This window comes from Vespula pensylvanica, chromosome 2 (assembly GCF_014466175.1).
Source record: "Vespula pensylvanica isolate Volc-1 chromosome 2, ASM1446617v1, whole genome shotgun sequence".
Classification (NCBI taxonomy): domain Eukaryota; kingdom Metazoa; phylum Arthropoda; class Insecta; order Hymenoptera; family Vespidae; genus Vespula; species Vespula pensylvanica.
In genome coordinates, this window is record NC_057686.1 from 51,458 (window position 1) to 67,856 (window position 16,399).

The following is a 16,399-nucleotide window of genomic DNA, read 5'->3' on the forward strand; positions in this document are numbered from 1 at the left end:
TGAAAAATCAGAAACAGCACGCTGTCATGCGATTCACACGGTAGTTCCACTCGCTTTCATACTTTTCTTTTGTGTTGGATCAGAAATACCGACAATGGAACACCGACCATTCTATGCTAGACTTACTTTTTCATTCGATTCACGTGTCATTCGTTAGACCGATCCGAAAATGGTGTCGAGTAACCAACCAAACGACGATAATGTGTGCCGATAAATATCAATTATCTTAGCACAAGCCAAGCTAATAAATGATAGTAGGAAAAGTACCGATGTTAAACGGAAGTGGACGATGCGTGCCAGCGCATCCAAGCTCTCGACGATTTCAGCTATGCGTTGCTTCATTATCGTGCATTTGTCGTCGCCATATCGTCGTTATATCGTTATGATACGGCTCGACAACGATGACGTCTTCACATTCCCCTACTCTTTTTTGAAAATTCATTAACCAGCGTAGTTTTATCTCGTAGATGCGCGACAAATAAACAAGTACACCGCTAAAAAGGAGCAATGACGTCCGTTTCACGCTTCATTCATCCCAGATACGGAGGATCGTAAGGAACGATCGTAACGGAATTGACATAGATTCGATTATTTTCCGATAATATTTAAAATAGGAAAAATGGAGAAAGAAGGGAAGAATGCAGCAGCGATCCGAGTGTTCTTCTTTTTTCTCTTTTTCAAATGGATATCGAATCGAAGAAAAAGACCGGCGTAATCGAGCACAATTTTGGTAGCTTAGAAAGTCAACTCCCAAGCGACCTAAAAAGCAAGGGAAAACGAAAGAAGCAAACGTTGAACATCTGATCGCAAGTAGCAGGGTGGAGCGCGTTAGGACGCGGCTGAGTCGACTTTACGAAAGAGAAAGAGGGAAAGAGAGGGAGAGCTAGGATGAAAAAGAGCAAGCGCAACGTTTCGCACTACGTTGACGCTGACGGCGACGGCAATGGTGGGAGATGAATCTTTGATAACCCGGGCAAAAGTAACATTCGAGTAACATCCTGCCTCATAATCCCGTACTCTTAAAAAATTTCTATCATTTCATTCGCGAATAAAATTACCGAAGAATGTAACAAAATGAATGTTATTGGAAGAAGGACAAATGCGAGAATAAAATAAGGTGAAGAAGAAAGTTGGTAGAAGAGGGTGTCGACGTGGTACCAAGCCAAGGATGGTACGGCAGTGGAAGGGTGCGATCGCTCGGCTGCGAACGCATGCGCAGCTGTCCGGGATGGAAGGCCGATGTCAGTGCGGCCACTCGGCGGCCGGTCCGTGTCTCGGTTACGCGAATGCGAGGCCGAGACCGAAAGAAGAAGAGAGCGAGAGCCGCATTGTCGTCTCTCGTTCTTTTACCTAGATGTAACACTGGTCATATCGTTCTGCTATTATCGTTATAGTTTATACGCGAGCGAAGGGAAGAACAGAAAAAGAGGAAGGAAAAGACGACGACGACGAAGGAAAAGGAGAAAAAGAGGAAGAAGAAGAAGAAGAAGAGGAAGAAGAAGGAGGAGGAGGAGGAGGAGGAGGAGGAGGAGGAGGTCGAGGAGGTGGAGGTGAGGGAAAACCGATAAAACGAGTGGTGTACACCGGTGGTGAGACGAGAGCGAGGCCGCGATCCAGGTCGCGGGTGAATCCCGCGAACGAGATCGCAGGAGGAAAAGGACGAGGACGAAGACGAAAAGAAAAAAAAGAGGAACGACAAGGGAAAGAAAAGAGGAACGAAAGGAAAAGATACGGAAGTAAGTGGTGATGATAAGATCGACGTCGATTTTCGACTGGTGGTGGCGTAGGACGTACGAGTCGAGCGTCGTGGCGGAAAGGGCGGCAAGGAAGGCCAACGAGGTAAAGAGAGTCGCGAAGGTGGAGCTGCAGAAGAAGAGGCGTTCCTATTATCGGTGGTGTCGTCGATCGGTCGTCGCGCGACGAGGTGGTTTGGGAAATAATGCGCGTTAGAGACGTGACGGCGAGAAAAAGGACGTGGACGACGCCGACGCCGAAGACGACCAAAACGAACGGAAAGTGTGTGATTCGGACGACGACGACGACGACGACGACGACGACGACGACGACGGCGGCGGTGGCTGCGACGGCGACGGCGACGGCGACGGCGACGGCGACGACGACGGCAACGGCAACGGCAACGGCAACGGCAACGGCAACGGCAACGGCAACGGTAACGGCAACGGCAACGGCAACGGAGGCGACGGTGACGACGACCGCGGCGGCGGCAACGACGACGACGACGACGACGACGACGACGACGACGACGACGGCAAGGACGGCTACGGCTACGACAACGGCGATACGAAGACGAAGGAGACGCGCGACGATCGCGAACGTCGACGACAACGAAGTCGCGAGGAGAGAGCAACAGCAGCCGAGCAATCAGCCGCGACGGCATTTGATCCAACGCAATTATGTACGCGTACGGTTTCGAGATCACGTAGTACTCGGCGTGTAATTATGTTGTTGTTGTTGTCGTCGTCGTCTTTGCACGGCGCGCCCTGTGTAGCTTCACGGTGAAAATCTGGCGTGAGAGTTGCCGCGGTGGAAAGGGGAACATGGCGTCGGTCTCGGCCGAAACTCGAGCCATCCATGGGCACAGTTTCAGTAAGAAGACGTTTCACAAGCCGACGTACTGCCACAACTGTACGGACATGCTCTGGGGCCTCATTCAGCAGGGGTACATCTGCGAAGGTACGAGATTCGACCTTTTAAATCATCCCACTATATCTATCGTATTACCATGTTACGCCTATGGAAATGAGAAAGGAGAGAGAGGGGGGGGGGCATTTGGAAAGAAATAAGAGCAAATCTCTTTATCGTATTTTCTTATTTATCTTCTTTTTGCAATTTTTACAAACATAAGTTATCGATTTAAGGTATAGACTAGTGAAACGGTTTTCCATCGGGAAACGCTCGGACATTGGCTTTCTTTGAATATCTTCCCCTCTCGTCGATAAAAACAACGTGTCGAACGACTCGACGATGGAGACAGTACGGTCATATATTTTTGGACGAACGAGCCGCGAAGCGACCTCGGCTCTTTCTTTCTCTCTCTCTTTTTCTATCTTTCTATCTATCTATCTATCTATCCATCTGTCTATTCATCCATCTATGCATCCATTTATTTATCTCTCGATCTATCTATCTATCTATCTATCTATCTATCTATCTATCGATCTATCTATCTCTCAATTTATCTATCTACCTATCTACTTATCTATCTACTTACCTATCTATTTATCTATCTATCTATCTATCTGTCTATCTATCTATCTATCTATCTATCTATCTCAAGAATCTCTCCTCGACGAAGCGTGTTCTTTCAAGTTGCTCCGAAATCCTACAGCTCCGGAAAACAGATGGCGAAAGGGGACACGATCGATATACGGGTGCCGTTCGGTTAATGCGATCGAACGCCCATTGCTTCTTCGTCTTTTTACCAAGCTCTTTTTCTTTGCCTATTCTCTTGATATTTCTTTGTTTTTTTCTTCTTTGCAGTCATCTTTATTCTTTTATAATCATGTACTTTAATCGATATCGAAATGTTTGAAATTATTTAAATCGAATTAGAAATTAGAAACAATCAACAGACACATTATATATCGATACACAACGCGCAATTACTCCTCATCTATGTCATCGTCACTTATAAAATATACAGATCGTCCTTGATTTTTTTTCTAAAATTCAGGTTTAAAATTACATTTTTCTTGATTTGTTCTCTTGACAAATATAACTCGATCTTTGCATAGATCGAGATTGCTCGAGGAAAACCCTCTATAACGGACGGTAGATGGTGCTTTTGTCGGTCTTTTCTCGAGCATTGATCGTGGGGGATGGTGTGGGGTAGCCGAAGGCCGAGAAAGAGAGAGAGAGAGAGAAAAGGCGAGCTCGAAATACGAGAGGAGTGGCGGACGGAAGCAAGGGCTCGCCACGACGGGTAAAAAGGTGGAAAAGGCTCTTGTTCTTGCTCTCTCTCTCTCTCTCTCTCTCTCTCTCTCTCTCTCTCTCTCTCTCTCTCTCTCGTACACGTAGTTAGTTAGTTGTTTTAAAAAAGCAACTCGATTACCAATGAAGTAGAACGAAAGGTTAGCGTAGATTCATCGACGGTGACACTTCCTTCCGTCCCGCTCGCGTTATCCTCTCGCTCTCTTCGATAAATAGAAACGTGGAGCAAAAAAGCGGAAAGTTTATGTAAACCAACGTGGACGATAGCAAAGTTACATTATTATCGGCAATATTTTATCACCTTAAATGAATAATGTAGAAATTAGAAAAATATTATTTGCATTCGATCGTAAAAATATATTTTTCTGATTTCCTTGTCTAGGATTTGACGCATCGATCAATTTCTGGATAGACTATACGATTCAAGGCAAAACTAATAGAGCACCTACGGATCGATGCATCCATCCTAACGTCCAATGTACTTGGTTAAATTCATCGACGATGAAGGATTATTTCCTGCGACCCGGTCGGTCACATAGATGATTTAAATTGTCTATATCTCGTGATCTCAAGTGTGCGAGAGGCGCGAGATGCGCGGATGGAAAACTGTTTCGAAAATTATTCCTCAATTGAAAACTCATTGACCCGTTATGTGCGTTAATAATGGAGATAAAGAAGATATACTGCTTTGGCGGCATCAATCCGACATATGTGTTGGTCTTCAAGGATGAGATATTTTTAGAAAACCGGAAATATGATTAGAAATTGATATCTCTTGCGCGTTTATACAGTTCCATTTTCTTCTTACAAGTCGTAACGATTTTTCTTCATAAATATGCACCGAATCTATAAAATACTTTTGGTGGTACGTTGTACGTTGTATGTTCATAATGTTGATCGTTGCTCATTTTGATTTTTAATAGCAATGATAATTTGCTAGTTGTCGCTAAGGTTATTGTAGGAACGGGAAGGAAAAGTTTGTTGAAGATTAAAATTTCCGCGCAGCGCGTATTACGTTCGCGTGTAAATCGTTTGCGCTTTATGCGGATTACTTTAACCTATTAACTGGCGAGATTTTCGATCGATCAATGTGAATGTATGAAATGCATTACCTTCTTTCTTCAGGAATTATCGGAAGATACACATACACATACACGCGTACATGCATACGTACGTATATACATATATATATATATATGTATATATAAGTATATATAGGCATTATAAATCTTTCTATCTACCGCGTGCGTGTGCGCGTATGTATGTATGTATTTATGTATGTATGTATATTTACTCTTTTTGCGAATTATCGCGAGATATTACAAGCGAGTTGCCTTAAATTTCTTTATTACCGTGTTTCCCATTACAGTTTGCAACTTCGTGGTGCACGACCGCTGTCTCAAGGCCGTCGTGTCTCCCTGCTCCAGCATCGCGGCAAGCTTGATTAAGGTACTTCCTTTTTTCCCTTTTCTTTTATTATCTTTTATTAAAAGAGCATTATTTCTATATTATTACATGTTTAATTGCATACTGAAATTCTTTCCTTAGAACCCGGTCGCACACTGTTGGTCCGAACAGTTGGTACATCGCAAAAGAAAATTCTGCAACGTTTGTCGGAAACGATTGGATGATAATCTATCCATACATTGCCAAAGTAAGTTGCTTATTTTTTTGATAAAGCGGAGGATGAACTGGAGGTAAAATAAACTTAACATTTGGAAACATTTAAAACGTTACATGCTCTTGCGATTGCAGTATGCGAGTATTTTGTGCACACGGAATGTCAGGACTTTGCTGTGGCAGACTGCAAAGAAAATGCAACTTATTTACCTGGAAAGGATTTGGCTGCTGTAAAACATACGCATCATTGGCGAGAAGGAAATCTTCCTAGCAATTCCAAGTGCGCCGTATGCAAGAAAAGTTGCTTCTCTGCCGAGTGCCTTTCTGGATTTCGCTGCGAATGGTGCGGCGTAACGGTAATACCTTTCCCATATGTTATTTTTACTTTCTAGTAACGAGTTACCATTCCTTAGCTATAATAATTTTATAATAATATCGAATAATTTCAATTCTATTTTCATATTCGATATCGTCTCCCTCAGTCACACGCATTCTGCTACAAAAGCATTCCCTCCGAATGTACGTTTGGGAATTTGGAATCAATTTACCTACCGCCACATGCCGTCAGTATTCCACGTACCGAAGTACCAATGGAAGCGATTATTGGGGTACAAGTGCGTCGTAAAGAAGTCCTGGCGCGTGAGTATTCCTGCCGTAAGTGTTTCCCTTATAAGAATACATATATGACATATCCATACTTGATAGCTGAACGATCAAGCAACGCGCCTATCAACATTATTACCGACAATGGAATTAAGTATAAACGAACACGGACACATAATATAATAAACATTAAACATTATACCTATACATATGTATGTATAATATTATATTAGACATACCAACATACTTTTCATTCTTCACCATCGTGAGCCGAGCTAAATTTGACGTCATCAATTAGTCGTGAAATATTATATATGGAAAAAAATAAGTATGAAATAAATGTCGTATTACGCTCAGATAACAGATAATGGCATCATACTATTTGTTCTGAAAGTATGTAAACTGGTCTGATTATCGATTAATCCTTTTTTCGGTCTTCTTTTTGTTTTTGTTTTTGTTTTTGTTCTTGTTTTTTATATACCTATAAGTACATATACATATATAAAGTGTATACAAATATTTTTTTACAATGACAATATTTCCAATTATTTATCAATTCTTTTTGCATGGTATTATCTCGATATACCCTTATATAAGAGCCTTCGTAGCGTATTCACACACTCACACTCACACTCACACTCACTCACTCACTCACTCACTCACACACACACACACACACACACACACACACACACACACACACACACACACAAAATACTTTTCTAAAGCATGCGATATTAAATTTGTAGGATATATTTAACAAGTTTTTCTATTTCTGTTCGTAGAAACAGGTAGATATGGTATAAATATTTGCATTTATTTATATTTTTATTGAATATATATAATATATATATGATATAGTATATAGTATATAATATATAATATATAATATATTACATATATATATATATATATATATAAAATATAAAATTGATTGTATCATCCCATAAGTTAATATAACACCATATGAGGTAACTATAGGTGAATATTTCTTTGTACGAATGGCTATCACTGTATGTTTGCATTATATTTTATTATCAATTACGGATGGAATAACTTCTTATAGTCATATTTTTTTTTGACTAGCCTAGACATTTTAAAGTAATATATAGCATATTTGTCACACGTAGACAAAAGTGATTAGGGAAAGAGTAAGATAAGATTTAAAAAAGCTCAACTACGATTATTTCCAGTATTGACATAAACCATCCTACCTTCATTAGATTTTGTATGATTTAAATAAATGCTCGCAAAGAAGTCACTCTTATAAGCGTGTTATAAAATAAAATTATGAAAGCCACTGTAGAGTTATCTTTTACGATAAAACGTATCGTGAGGAAAACAAAAGAAACAAATTGGAATAATAAAATTGATTCTTAGAAATAATGCGATTTATTTATATATCAAACATTATGGCTTCCGTGACTGTCGTTGTTATAGTTGCTATTTTTATGGTGCTTTTAATAGATATTCACTTTGGTAGTTACTCTCTTTCACAATGTTTCTAATATCGTAATCAAGTAAATGCAAATAAATTAATCCAAATGCTCCAAGATTAGCGAGCGATTCATGTTTTTCTTTTCTTTTTTTATTTTTCCATTTTTCTTTCTTTTTCTATACATTCATATTTCCGTTAAACTATATTAAAATAGTAGATATTGTCAATATCAAAGAGATTCTAGTTTCGATAATATTTTATATAGATTTTATTAGATTAGCTATTGTAAAGTGAAAATTCCCCATATCTATTGACATATTTTCTGTAATGATCATTCATAACACAGAGCTTTTTTGACACATTACAATATAGGAGAAATACTTGAAAGAAAAGCCAAATTTTGTAGAATTCAAATTGATTATTAAAATATTCGGATTACCGTTTGCTTCTATTTGAAGATAACATCGGAGAGCAATTCGATTTCGCTGAGAGTGAACAAATTGGGGCTGCAGGCCGCCTAGCAGAAGCTTTGAGGCGCCTTTCACTAGTTTTGCCACGTAGCTGCCATGGAAATTGTCATGCTTCCCCTCCTTATGTTCGAGGTATCTAGAATATTACATCATCAGACATTCATCTGTGTGAGCATATTGAATTATTATAAAATCTGTAGCGCAAAAAAGAAAGGAAGATAAATCATTATATAGTAGCTATTAGCATTTCTTTGTGTGTGTGTGTGTGTGTGTGTGTGTGTGTGTGTGTGTATATGTGCGTATATGTATACATATGTACATACATGCGCGAACACATATACACAATTACACACGTTTATACATTTATTATTTGTCAAGTTTATAGCATTTATACGAGATATTATATGGTTGATGCTGTTGTATAATATTTTTGTTTTGTCTGATATATGGCAAATGTTTTACTTGCTTCTTGCATATTGTTTTGTTTGTTCCACTGATCGATTTTTATATATGACCGAACATACTTTGCAAACAGGACAAATAAAAATGGTAATACTTCGAATAACTATTCACAATTATTTCTACGCGCTGATGTACGTGTCGAGTGCGTGTGCGTGTGCGTGTGCGTGTGCGTGTGCGTGCGCGCTCGTGAACGTGTACGTTTTTATTATTTTACATTATATATTTGTTGCTAATAAGCAATTATGCATCCAAGTAATAAAAATGGAAAAGGATCGTTCATGAAAAAATAAACGATTAGAAATATTCAACTAATAATAATTGAATTTAATGTTTAATGTCTCACATATACATACCTACATTTTTCTATGAAAACGCAGATACATGAAAAAAATATACCTATAATATTTTATTCATTCGAAAGTTGTGCTATACAGATTTTGATGAATGTTGTTATTTTGTTATTGTTTTCGTTTTAGCATGTATGTACATATGTTTCGCTTCAGTGCATGCACTGTCACTCAGCCCGCTGGATGCTATGTGAAAAATCCATGATGCTTATCACTCTACTATGCAGTGAAATGAAGTACAAGAATGCTACTGAATAATTCTTCCTATCATGTGTGTTCTACAAATCCATCGTAAATGTTCGATGGTAAGAGGTGTGTGTCACTTTCTTTAAGAACGATTAAACGATTATCGCATAAGAATGCGATATAATATTATATATTTCTATATAAATTGCTTTCTCTTTTTCTTACACAAGCATCTCCTAAAATTCTTATTATTTTTATTATTGACAAGGCCGTTATTATCTTCAACGCAAATATCAAATAATATCTATCATTTGTTACCTTTTTCACTCGCTCTGCAAAAATCATTTTGAAAAATAGGATATTTCTTAAATGTGTACTTTATCGTTTTATCGTTATTGAGACTGAGAATCAATGAAGTAATTAATATCTTATTCGTGGATTTGCTTTTTTTTTTGCGGCAATATTATTAATCATATTAAATAGCTCTTGTCACACCATTAATGTTATCTGAGTAATACAATACAATATAAGATCTATTAACATTGAATTTATTATCCAAGGAGATGTGTATTGCAAAAATTTATCTAATGTTTGATGGTTTGTGTAGCGAAGAAAAGGAATGTTATCTAAAGGAAGGTATTTTTTGTTTGTAGCAAGAAGCATATCCGAAGAATTTAGCAGTGGTGATGCCAAGTATCGCGATAACGACGAACCTGTGCAAGGTCCGCATGGCCGTGATCCACGATATAATAAAGATAAGGAGGATAAAGAGAGAGGCGACGAAGGTATTTTATTCAAGCGCATGATCCTACACCTATACAATTCCTGTACTTACACATGCGCACGCGCTTGTGTGCGCGCACGCGCGCGCGTGTGTGTACATGTGTTGATATGTAGCATTTCTCAAAATAAATAAATTCAATATCAATTCATAATATTAGATAGAATTGAATTCAATAAGGAATAACATATATTTGATATAGTTTTGATCGTGTATTTTAATAATTTAGAGATGATAAAGGTGTACGATGGTAATAGCTCTTTGAGGCGTCGAATATTTCGAGTAATCACGATACCTAGACAAGCTACCACGGAACAAGTTTTAACATCCGCACTTCGTGCATTTCATATCACGAAAGATTCTAGTACGTAAAAATGCTTTATATTTTGTTATTGTTATTCTATCGGTCGAAACTCTTTATATGATTGATTAAGAAAATATTCATTTCTATCCAGGCAATTTTTACTTAACCGACTTGTACGCTACGGAAGAAACTGAGTTGTGCGATCCGACACCAGTTCTAAACTTGAATCGTAAAGAAGGCAAACGTCCGGCAGTCTTTTTGCGATTTAAGTAAGCTCATTGATATTTTCATTGATGTATCAACGTTGTTTACGAGTGTCTATGTACATGGCGTTGAACGGATATAATCGAGCGATAACGATACAAATCATTATTTTCAAGGGACAATGAAAGCGGAGAAGTGCGTGTCTATCCTGGAAAATTACAGATATCGGAGTCGTTCTGCATCGTACCTGTAACGGAAACAACGACAGTAACAGATTTAATTCAGGAATCCCTTCAAAGGTTTAATCTAAAAAGTGCAAATTCTGAAGATTACAGATGTAGACAAATTCTCCTGGATCGTGACGGTGCGTTTAAATCGACCTTATTAAGTAGTATCATTATGCTCATATGATTTAATACGTATTTCATTTGAATACGATATATCTCATTTACTTTACAATCCCTTTTGTTTTCTTTTAGTATCCGGCCGTGTTTTATCGCCAGAAGAGAAACCATGGGATATAGTTAAACAGCTCGGTAAAGATTCCATTAGGCAAATGGAATTGATGCGCTTTTATTTACAATTAAAACAAGATCCCCACGGACCCAATTTGGCTCTATTCGTGGGGAACTTGCCACCGAATCTTTCGGAACGAAATTATGAAAATATGTTGACCGAGTTTTTAGGAAAAGGTAACGCAAAAACGTACACAAATAGAATAGTTTTGTATATATCTAATTTTGTATAGGTACTCCTCTGTTTCGTAATAACAACATCACCAACAACAACAACAACAACAACATTTTCTTTTTTCCTTTTTCTCTATAGAAAACAAATTCTCGTCCATTGGCCCAATTTACTACGAATACGGTTCGATGGTAATTATATACGAAGATTCGAATAAAGCGGTTAAAGCGTTGTACACTTTGCGCGAATCAAAATACGAAGACAAACATCTTCTGGGTATATAAAATTTAACTTAAAAAAAAAAAAAAAAAAAAAAAAAAAGAAAATATGCGTGGAGCACGCGGCTTTCAATATGTAAGAAAAATAATCGGAATACATTGATTTGCATTTTAGTTATGTTATTGCCAAGTATCGAACCAAGTATGGTACCATCAGGTGTTCAACCCTTACTTGTATTTGTGAATGTCAAATCTGGTGGTTGCCAAGGGCTACAGTTGATTTCTAGCTTTCGTAAACTTTTAAATCCTTTTCAAGTGTTTGATCTGGATAATGGCGGGCCACTTCCTGGGTCAGTACGAAACATGTCGTAAAAATAATGCGATACGAATGAACCGGGTTATTCATATACGCGTATAACGTTACAGGCTTTACGTTTTTCGTCACATTAAACACTACAGAATTTTGGTCTGTGGCGGAGATGGTACGATAGGATGGGTCTTGCAATGTTTGGACAACGTCGGTCAAGACAGCGAATGTTCTTCGCCCGCTTGCGCTATCGTACCGTTAGGAACAGGAAATGATTTGGCGAGAGTGTTATGTTGGGGGTCTGGATATACAGGTGACGAGGATCCATTGAATTTATTACGAGACGTTATCGACGCAGAAGAAATTATATTGGACAGATGGACGGTTGTTTTTCATCCGGAAGAAAAAGATGACAAGTCCCAAATGAGCACCAACGCTGCAGGTAATCGAAATATAAGTTGATTTCCCGTGCCATGTATTATATTGCGATATAATTAATATATCGTAATATGTATATCCTTGCATATCTGCATATCTGCATATACGATGGTGTATAATAAGAGATTCTTCTAACATTTGTAGTAGGGGCAAGTTCAACCAGCGAGGACAATACGCAAATATTTGTAATGAATAATTATTTCGGTCTTGGTATCGATGCGGACTTGTGCTTAGACTTTCACAATGCAAGAGAAGAGAATCCTAACAAGTTCAATAGTAGAATTCGAAATAAGGGTGTATACGTGAAAATGGGTTTACGTAAAATGGTCGGCCGTAAACCTTGCAAAGACTTGCACAATCAGATTCGATTGGAGGTGGACGGTAAACTGGTGGATTTGCCGCAAGTCGAAGGAATAATCATTCTCAATATTTTAAGGTAATTTTTTGATTGAAAGATTCGAAAAGACCATACTTCTCATTCCTAATATTCGTATAAATTTCTTATCTCACACACGCGCGCGCGCACGCACGCACGCACGCGCACACACACACACACACACGCGCGCGCACATCTGTTAACAGTTGGGGCTCTGGTGCTAATCCTTGGGGACCGGATAAAGAAGATCAGTTTAACAAACCGAATCATTGGGATGGTATGTTGGAAGTCGTAGGAGTTACAGGCGTTATGCATCTAGGACAGATTCAATCTGGTCTCCGTGGAGCAATGAGGATAGCACAGGTAAACGATAGTAATTGTAAGAAGGACGACGAAAATGTCTTCCTTGTTATCTTCCCTTCTTTTGTTAGACTTGTAAGAATCCAACATTACTTAATAGCGACAGTGAGAAAAAAGTTAGTGAAAAAAAAGGAAAAAAAAAAAAAAAAAGAAACGAAAATTTAGAATTTAGAGGAGAATTATTATACATTTAGAATATCCCTAGAGGAGATTAGATATAGGTACGTACTATGCGTATATATCTATGTGCATATCTGATTATTGTCGGATTGCAAGAGATATGTATATGTACGTACCTATCTATCAACGTTTAGTTGAGAAAACTGGTCTATCTAGAGATCGTTATAGTAGATATTTACTTACTGCACATCTCGTCAGCGCTTACAAAAGATATCGATTGATTGTAGGGTGGGCATATAAAAATACGTTTGCACTCTGATATACCAGTACAAGTAGATGGCGAACCGTGGGTCCAGAGTCCGGGAGAAATTGTAGTTCTAAAATCTGCATTAAAGGTAATCCTGAAACAAACTTTAACGAAACCCCATAATTCCAGCAAAATGAAGGACAGATTGGGTGTAACATAACATAGAATGCAAGTATATATCCTCAATGGTAATCCTTAGATATACACATATATATATATTTTCAATGTCTCCCATCGAGAATTACTACGTTTTATACACGTTATATATCTTTCCCCTGACTTGTACTCTGAATGCGATACCTCTTCTTTGTTGCGCACCGTTCACTCAGCCTGTTCGATTTTAAATAGAATAATGGGGTCCTCTATATGTATACACTATACGTATACATATACATATATGTATGTATATATGGCACGTAAGACTCTTAACGGAAGCATCTATGTATGTATATTAGTTAGTAGTATAGATAAATTGTTTTTTTTTTTTCTCTTTTTTTTTCTTTCTTCTTCTTCTGTTTTTTTTTTTTTTTTTATCATATCTCGTAACGCTCTCTGCGCAGTCTCCATAAAGAGGCATTACCTGACTGCCGATGTCCGTCAGCGCATGCATTCCTCCCCTAATCGCACTCTACTAATTATTCCTTGTTCCTCTGTTCACTTCAGGCTACCATGTTGAAGAAAAATAAGATCAAGCGTCGGAATACCGAACCGTCGATCCTACCTGCTAATGGGGAGGGGGGCAAGAGCACGGACGAGTAAACCAACCATACTGCAGCTTGCCACTAGTCAGTCATTATAAATCGTTCGTTTGAGAGAGGTGTGCGATCCTCGCCTAGACTCCTCGATGTGCAAAAGAAATAGCACATAGGAACGGGGAGTTTCGGTGTGATCTCACCCCCCCTAAAAACGTAGGCATCCTATGTATGAATTGTTCCGATCGACTCCCGAAAGAAACGCATGCGTTTACCTCGATGTATATATCACCACCGTGTCGATACCCTTGGCCCAATTGCAGCTGGATGCTTCTCGTAATATATATATATATATATGGATTAGTCACGCATCTCTTTTATTAGATAGTAGACGTTCTTCTTAGCTTTTATGGAATAATGTTTCTTTTTTTTTCTCTTTCTCTTTCTCTTTCGTTTCTTCTTCCTTTCTTTCTTCTTTCTTTCTTTCTTTCTTTCTTTCTTTCTTTCCTTCTTTCTTTCTTTCCTTCTTTTTTCTTTCGTTCATTTATCTCTTGAAACTTATTATTATATATGTATCATTTTCGTATTTTCTTTTTCTCCTGAGTTCCGATATCTATATTTCTCACTTCGTCATTGCCATTAACTTTCTATCGATTACTCCTTTGTGCGTTCCCCTGATCCTGTCCCTTCCTAGGCAACGATGCTGAAGAAGAGCAAGGGTAAAATGAAGCGGCGTAATACAGAATCCAGCATGCAGCTCACACTACAGGCTGCGCCCTCGAACGATCCGGATTCTGAGATCTTCTGAGTGAACAAATCGTACTGTGCGAAGATGGTCAATGTCGTTGTCACGCAGGAGCACGTAGTCACGTACGGAAATTATTTTATTATACGATGATAACGTATAACGTGTGTAAGCGGCCTCGAAATCGTCACCGTAACGATTGTGCTGTTACAACTTCAATTACTACAACGCAAACAGTTGTTTCAACAGGTGGAAGTAGATAAGATTTTCAAATAAGAACTCATGATAAGATTCATTGAAAAAAAGGTCAGTGATATCTTTAATGTCCGTTCACATGTTGCTAGGATGAAACTAGATCTCATTTCTAAATGTTAATAATCATAGCACTGTATGTAGCTTGTCAATCGATATTTTTTTAGTCAAATTATAATAGAACGTAACACACGATAATGTTACCTCACGAACTTTTAAAAGCAGTATTGAAGATCATAAGCTACTTGCTTCTAATATTTAATTTATGTTTATATAGCTTGTAGATTGGACACACGAATGTAATGTATATTACGTTTGGTATGGTATTTTACCAATCTGTGGCAGTATGAATCGAGTATTGCGATATAAGACGCAAAAAAGGCATAGAGATAGTGAGAGTGAGAGTGAGAGTGAGAGTGAGAGTGAGAGTGAGAGAGAGAGAGCGAGAGAGAGAGAGAGAGAGAGCGAGCGAGAGAGAGAGAGCAAGAGAGAGATCAGTTGTTATTAGTATGTTACACACACACACACACACACACACACACACAATATTAATATATTCACATAATATCGTATTAGTATTATGATTTTAAGTTGTGATAATTGATATACAATCTGACCGCTGGGCAGTCTGGAATTCACAAACCAGGTGCGGTTAGAAATTTCCTAGAAATAATTCATAAGGGAGTTAATGTAACTTTCAAGTAGCGCCGCTCCAAGGCAAAGCATTTTGCCAATTCGTCTTTGACTTGTGTACAAGAGCAGCGCCATGAGCTATGAATTGGACAAGTAAATAAAAAAACAAATAAATACGTTAAGGAGGTGGCTTGACAACGTTCTAAATTTGGCTCCGACAAACCCAAATATTCCAAGTTTGCCGGAGCCATCGGTAGATCGAACATTCCACTTTATTGTAGTCAAAGCAAAAAAAAAGAAAGAACGAGCGAGCGAGCGAGCGAGAGAGAGAGAGAGAGAGAGAGAGAGTGAGAGAAGAGTCGGGGGAGAGAGTGAAAGAGAGAAAGAAAGAATACGTGTTACAAATTTAAAAAAGCCAGTGTATAAGAGAAATTATATAACGATGAACAAACTGGAATGGTAATAACGACGAAATCGTGCCCTTTTCACGTGGCATAAAAAGCGCGCCTTTGAAACATCGAGTAGCAATGCCCGATGAACGACGATGGACTCTATTCAATGGCATTGTTGCTTATCTACAGAGAAAAGAATGGGAATAAGTGTATGCATGTGTACGTGCCTGTATGAACGAGAGTGGGTTTTGGGAGTGACAAAAATGCGGTGCCAAACAGTTGTAAATAATATTATATATGTAGGAGATAAGATGGAACTAGTCGTGGTGGCATCTAATGCAGCGCAAGAAATGGATGCAGTGCGACGTGTATTGATGCTAACGTTGTCATGCCGATATTAATCCTAAGGAAGAGAAATGTAATCTGCGACGCGATGCTTGGACGAAGGAAAAACAAGTGAGAGAGAGAGAGAGAGAGAGAGAGAGAGAGAGAGAGAGAGAGAGAGA

The 16,399-nt window shown here is 38.5% G+C and overlaps 1 protein-coding gene across 13 annotated transcripts; it reads left to right on the forward strand.

Annotated features, from left to right (window-relative positions):
* The first annotated feature begins 2,144 nt into the window (after positions 1–2,144).
* LOC122637623 (diacylglycerol kinase theta) lies at positions 2,145–16,397 on the forward strand. 13 transcript variants are annotated; one of them, XM_043829864.1, is made up of 20 exons: positions 2,558–2,694; positions 4,334–4,668; positions 4,957–4,959; positions 5,321–5,400; positions 5,500–5,605; positions 5,707–5,927; positions 6,054–6,225; positions 8,071–8,214; positions 9,731–9,862; positions 10,088–10,222; positions 10,293–10,431; positions 10,543–10,730; positions 10,846–11,058; positions 11,195–11,329; positions 11,447–11,621; positions 11,698–12,020; positions 12,161–12,452; positions 12,599–12,755; positions 13,160–13,267; positions 14,566–16,397. In XM_043829864.1, exons 2-20 carry the CDS (start codon positions 4,602–4,604, stop codon positions 14,677–14,679), a joined length of 2,904 nt encoding a protein of 967 aa, XP_043685799.1. In that variant the 5' UTR covers positions 2,558–2,694; positions 4,334–4,601; the 3' UTR covers positions 14,680–16,397. The 13 variants fall into 13 exon arrangements, 12 of the variants coding, with proteins under 12 accessions (XP_043685793.1, XP_043685796.1, XP_043685794.1 ...); XR_006329278.1 differs by lacking the exons at positions 4,334–4,668; positions 4,957–4,959 and adding an exon at positions 13,843–14,207 and having other exon boundaries at positions 2,145–2,694; XM_043829858.1 differs by lacking the exons at positions 4,334–4,668; positions 4,957–4,959 and having other exon boundaries at positions 2,145–2,694.
* The last annotated feature ends 2 nt before the right edge of the window (positions 16,398–16,399 follow it).

Bases quoted from the DNA above. Each gene is read 5' to 3' on its own strand.
- LOC122637623 (XM_043829858.1), top strand. From the start codon at position 2,559: ATGGCGTCGGTCTCGGCCGAAACTCGAGCCATCCATGGGCACAGTTTC. The intron at 9,863-10,087 runs GTATTTTATTCA...TTAATAATTTAG, and splicing joins TAAAGAGAGAGGCGACGAAG to AGATGATAAAGGTGTACGAT. The intron at 12,021-12,160 runs GTAATCGAAATA...TAACATTTGTAG, and splicing joins AATGAGCACCAACGCTGCAG to TAGGGGCAAGTTCAACCAGC.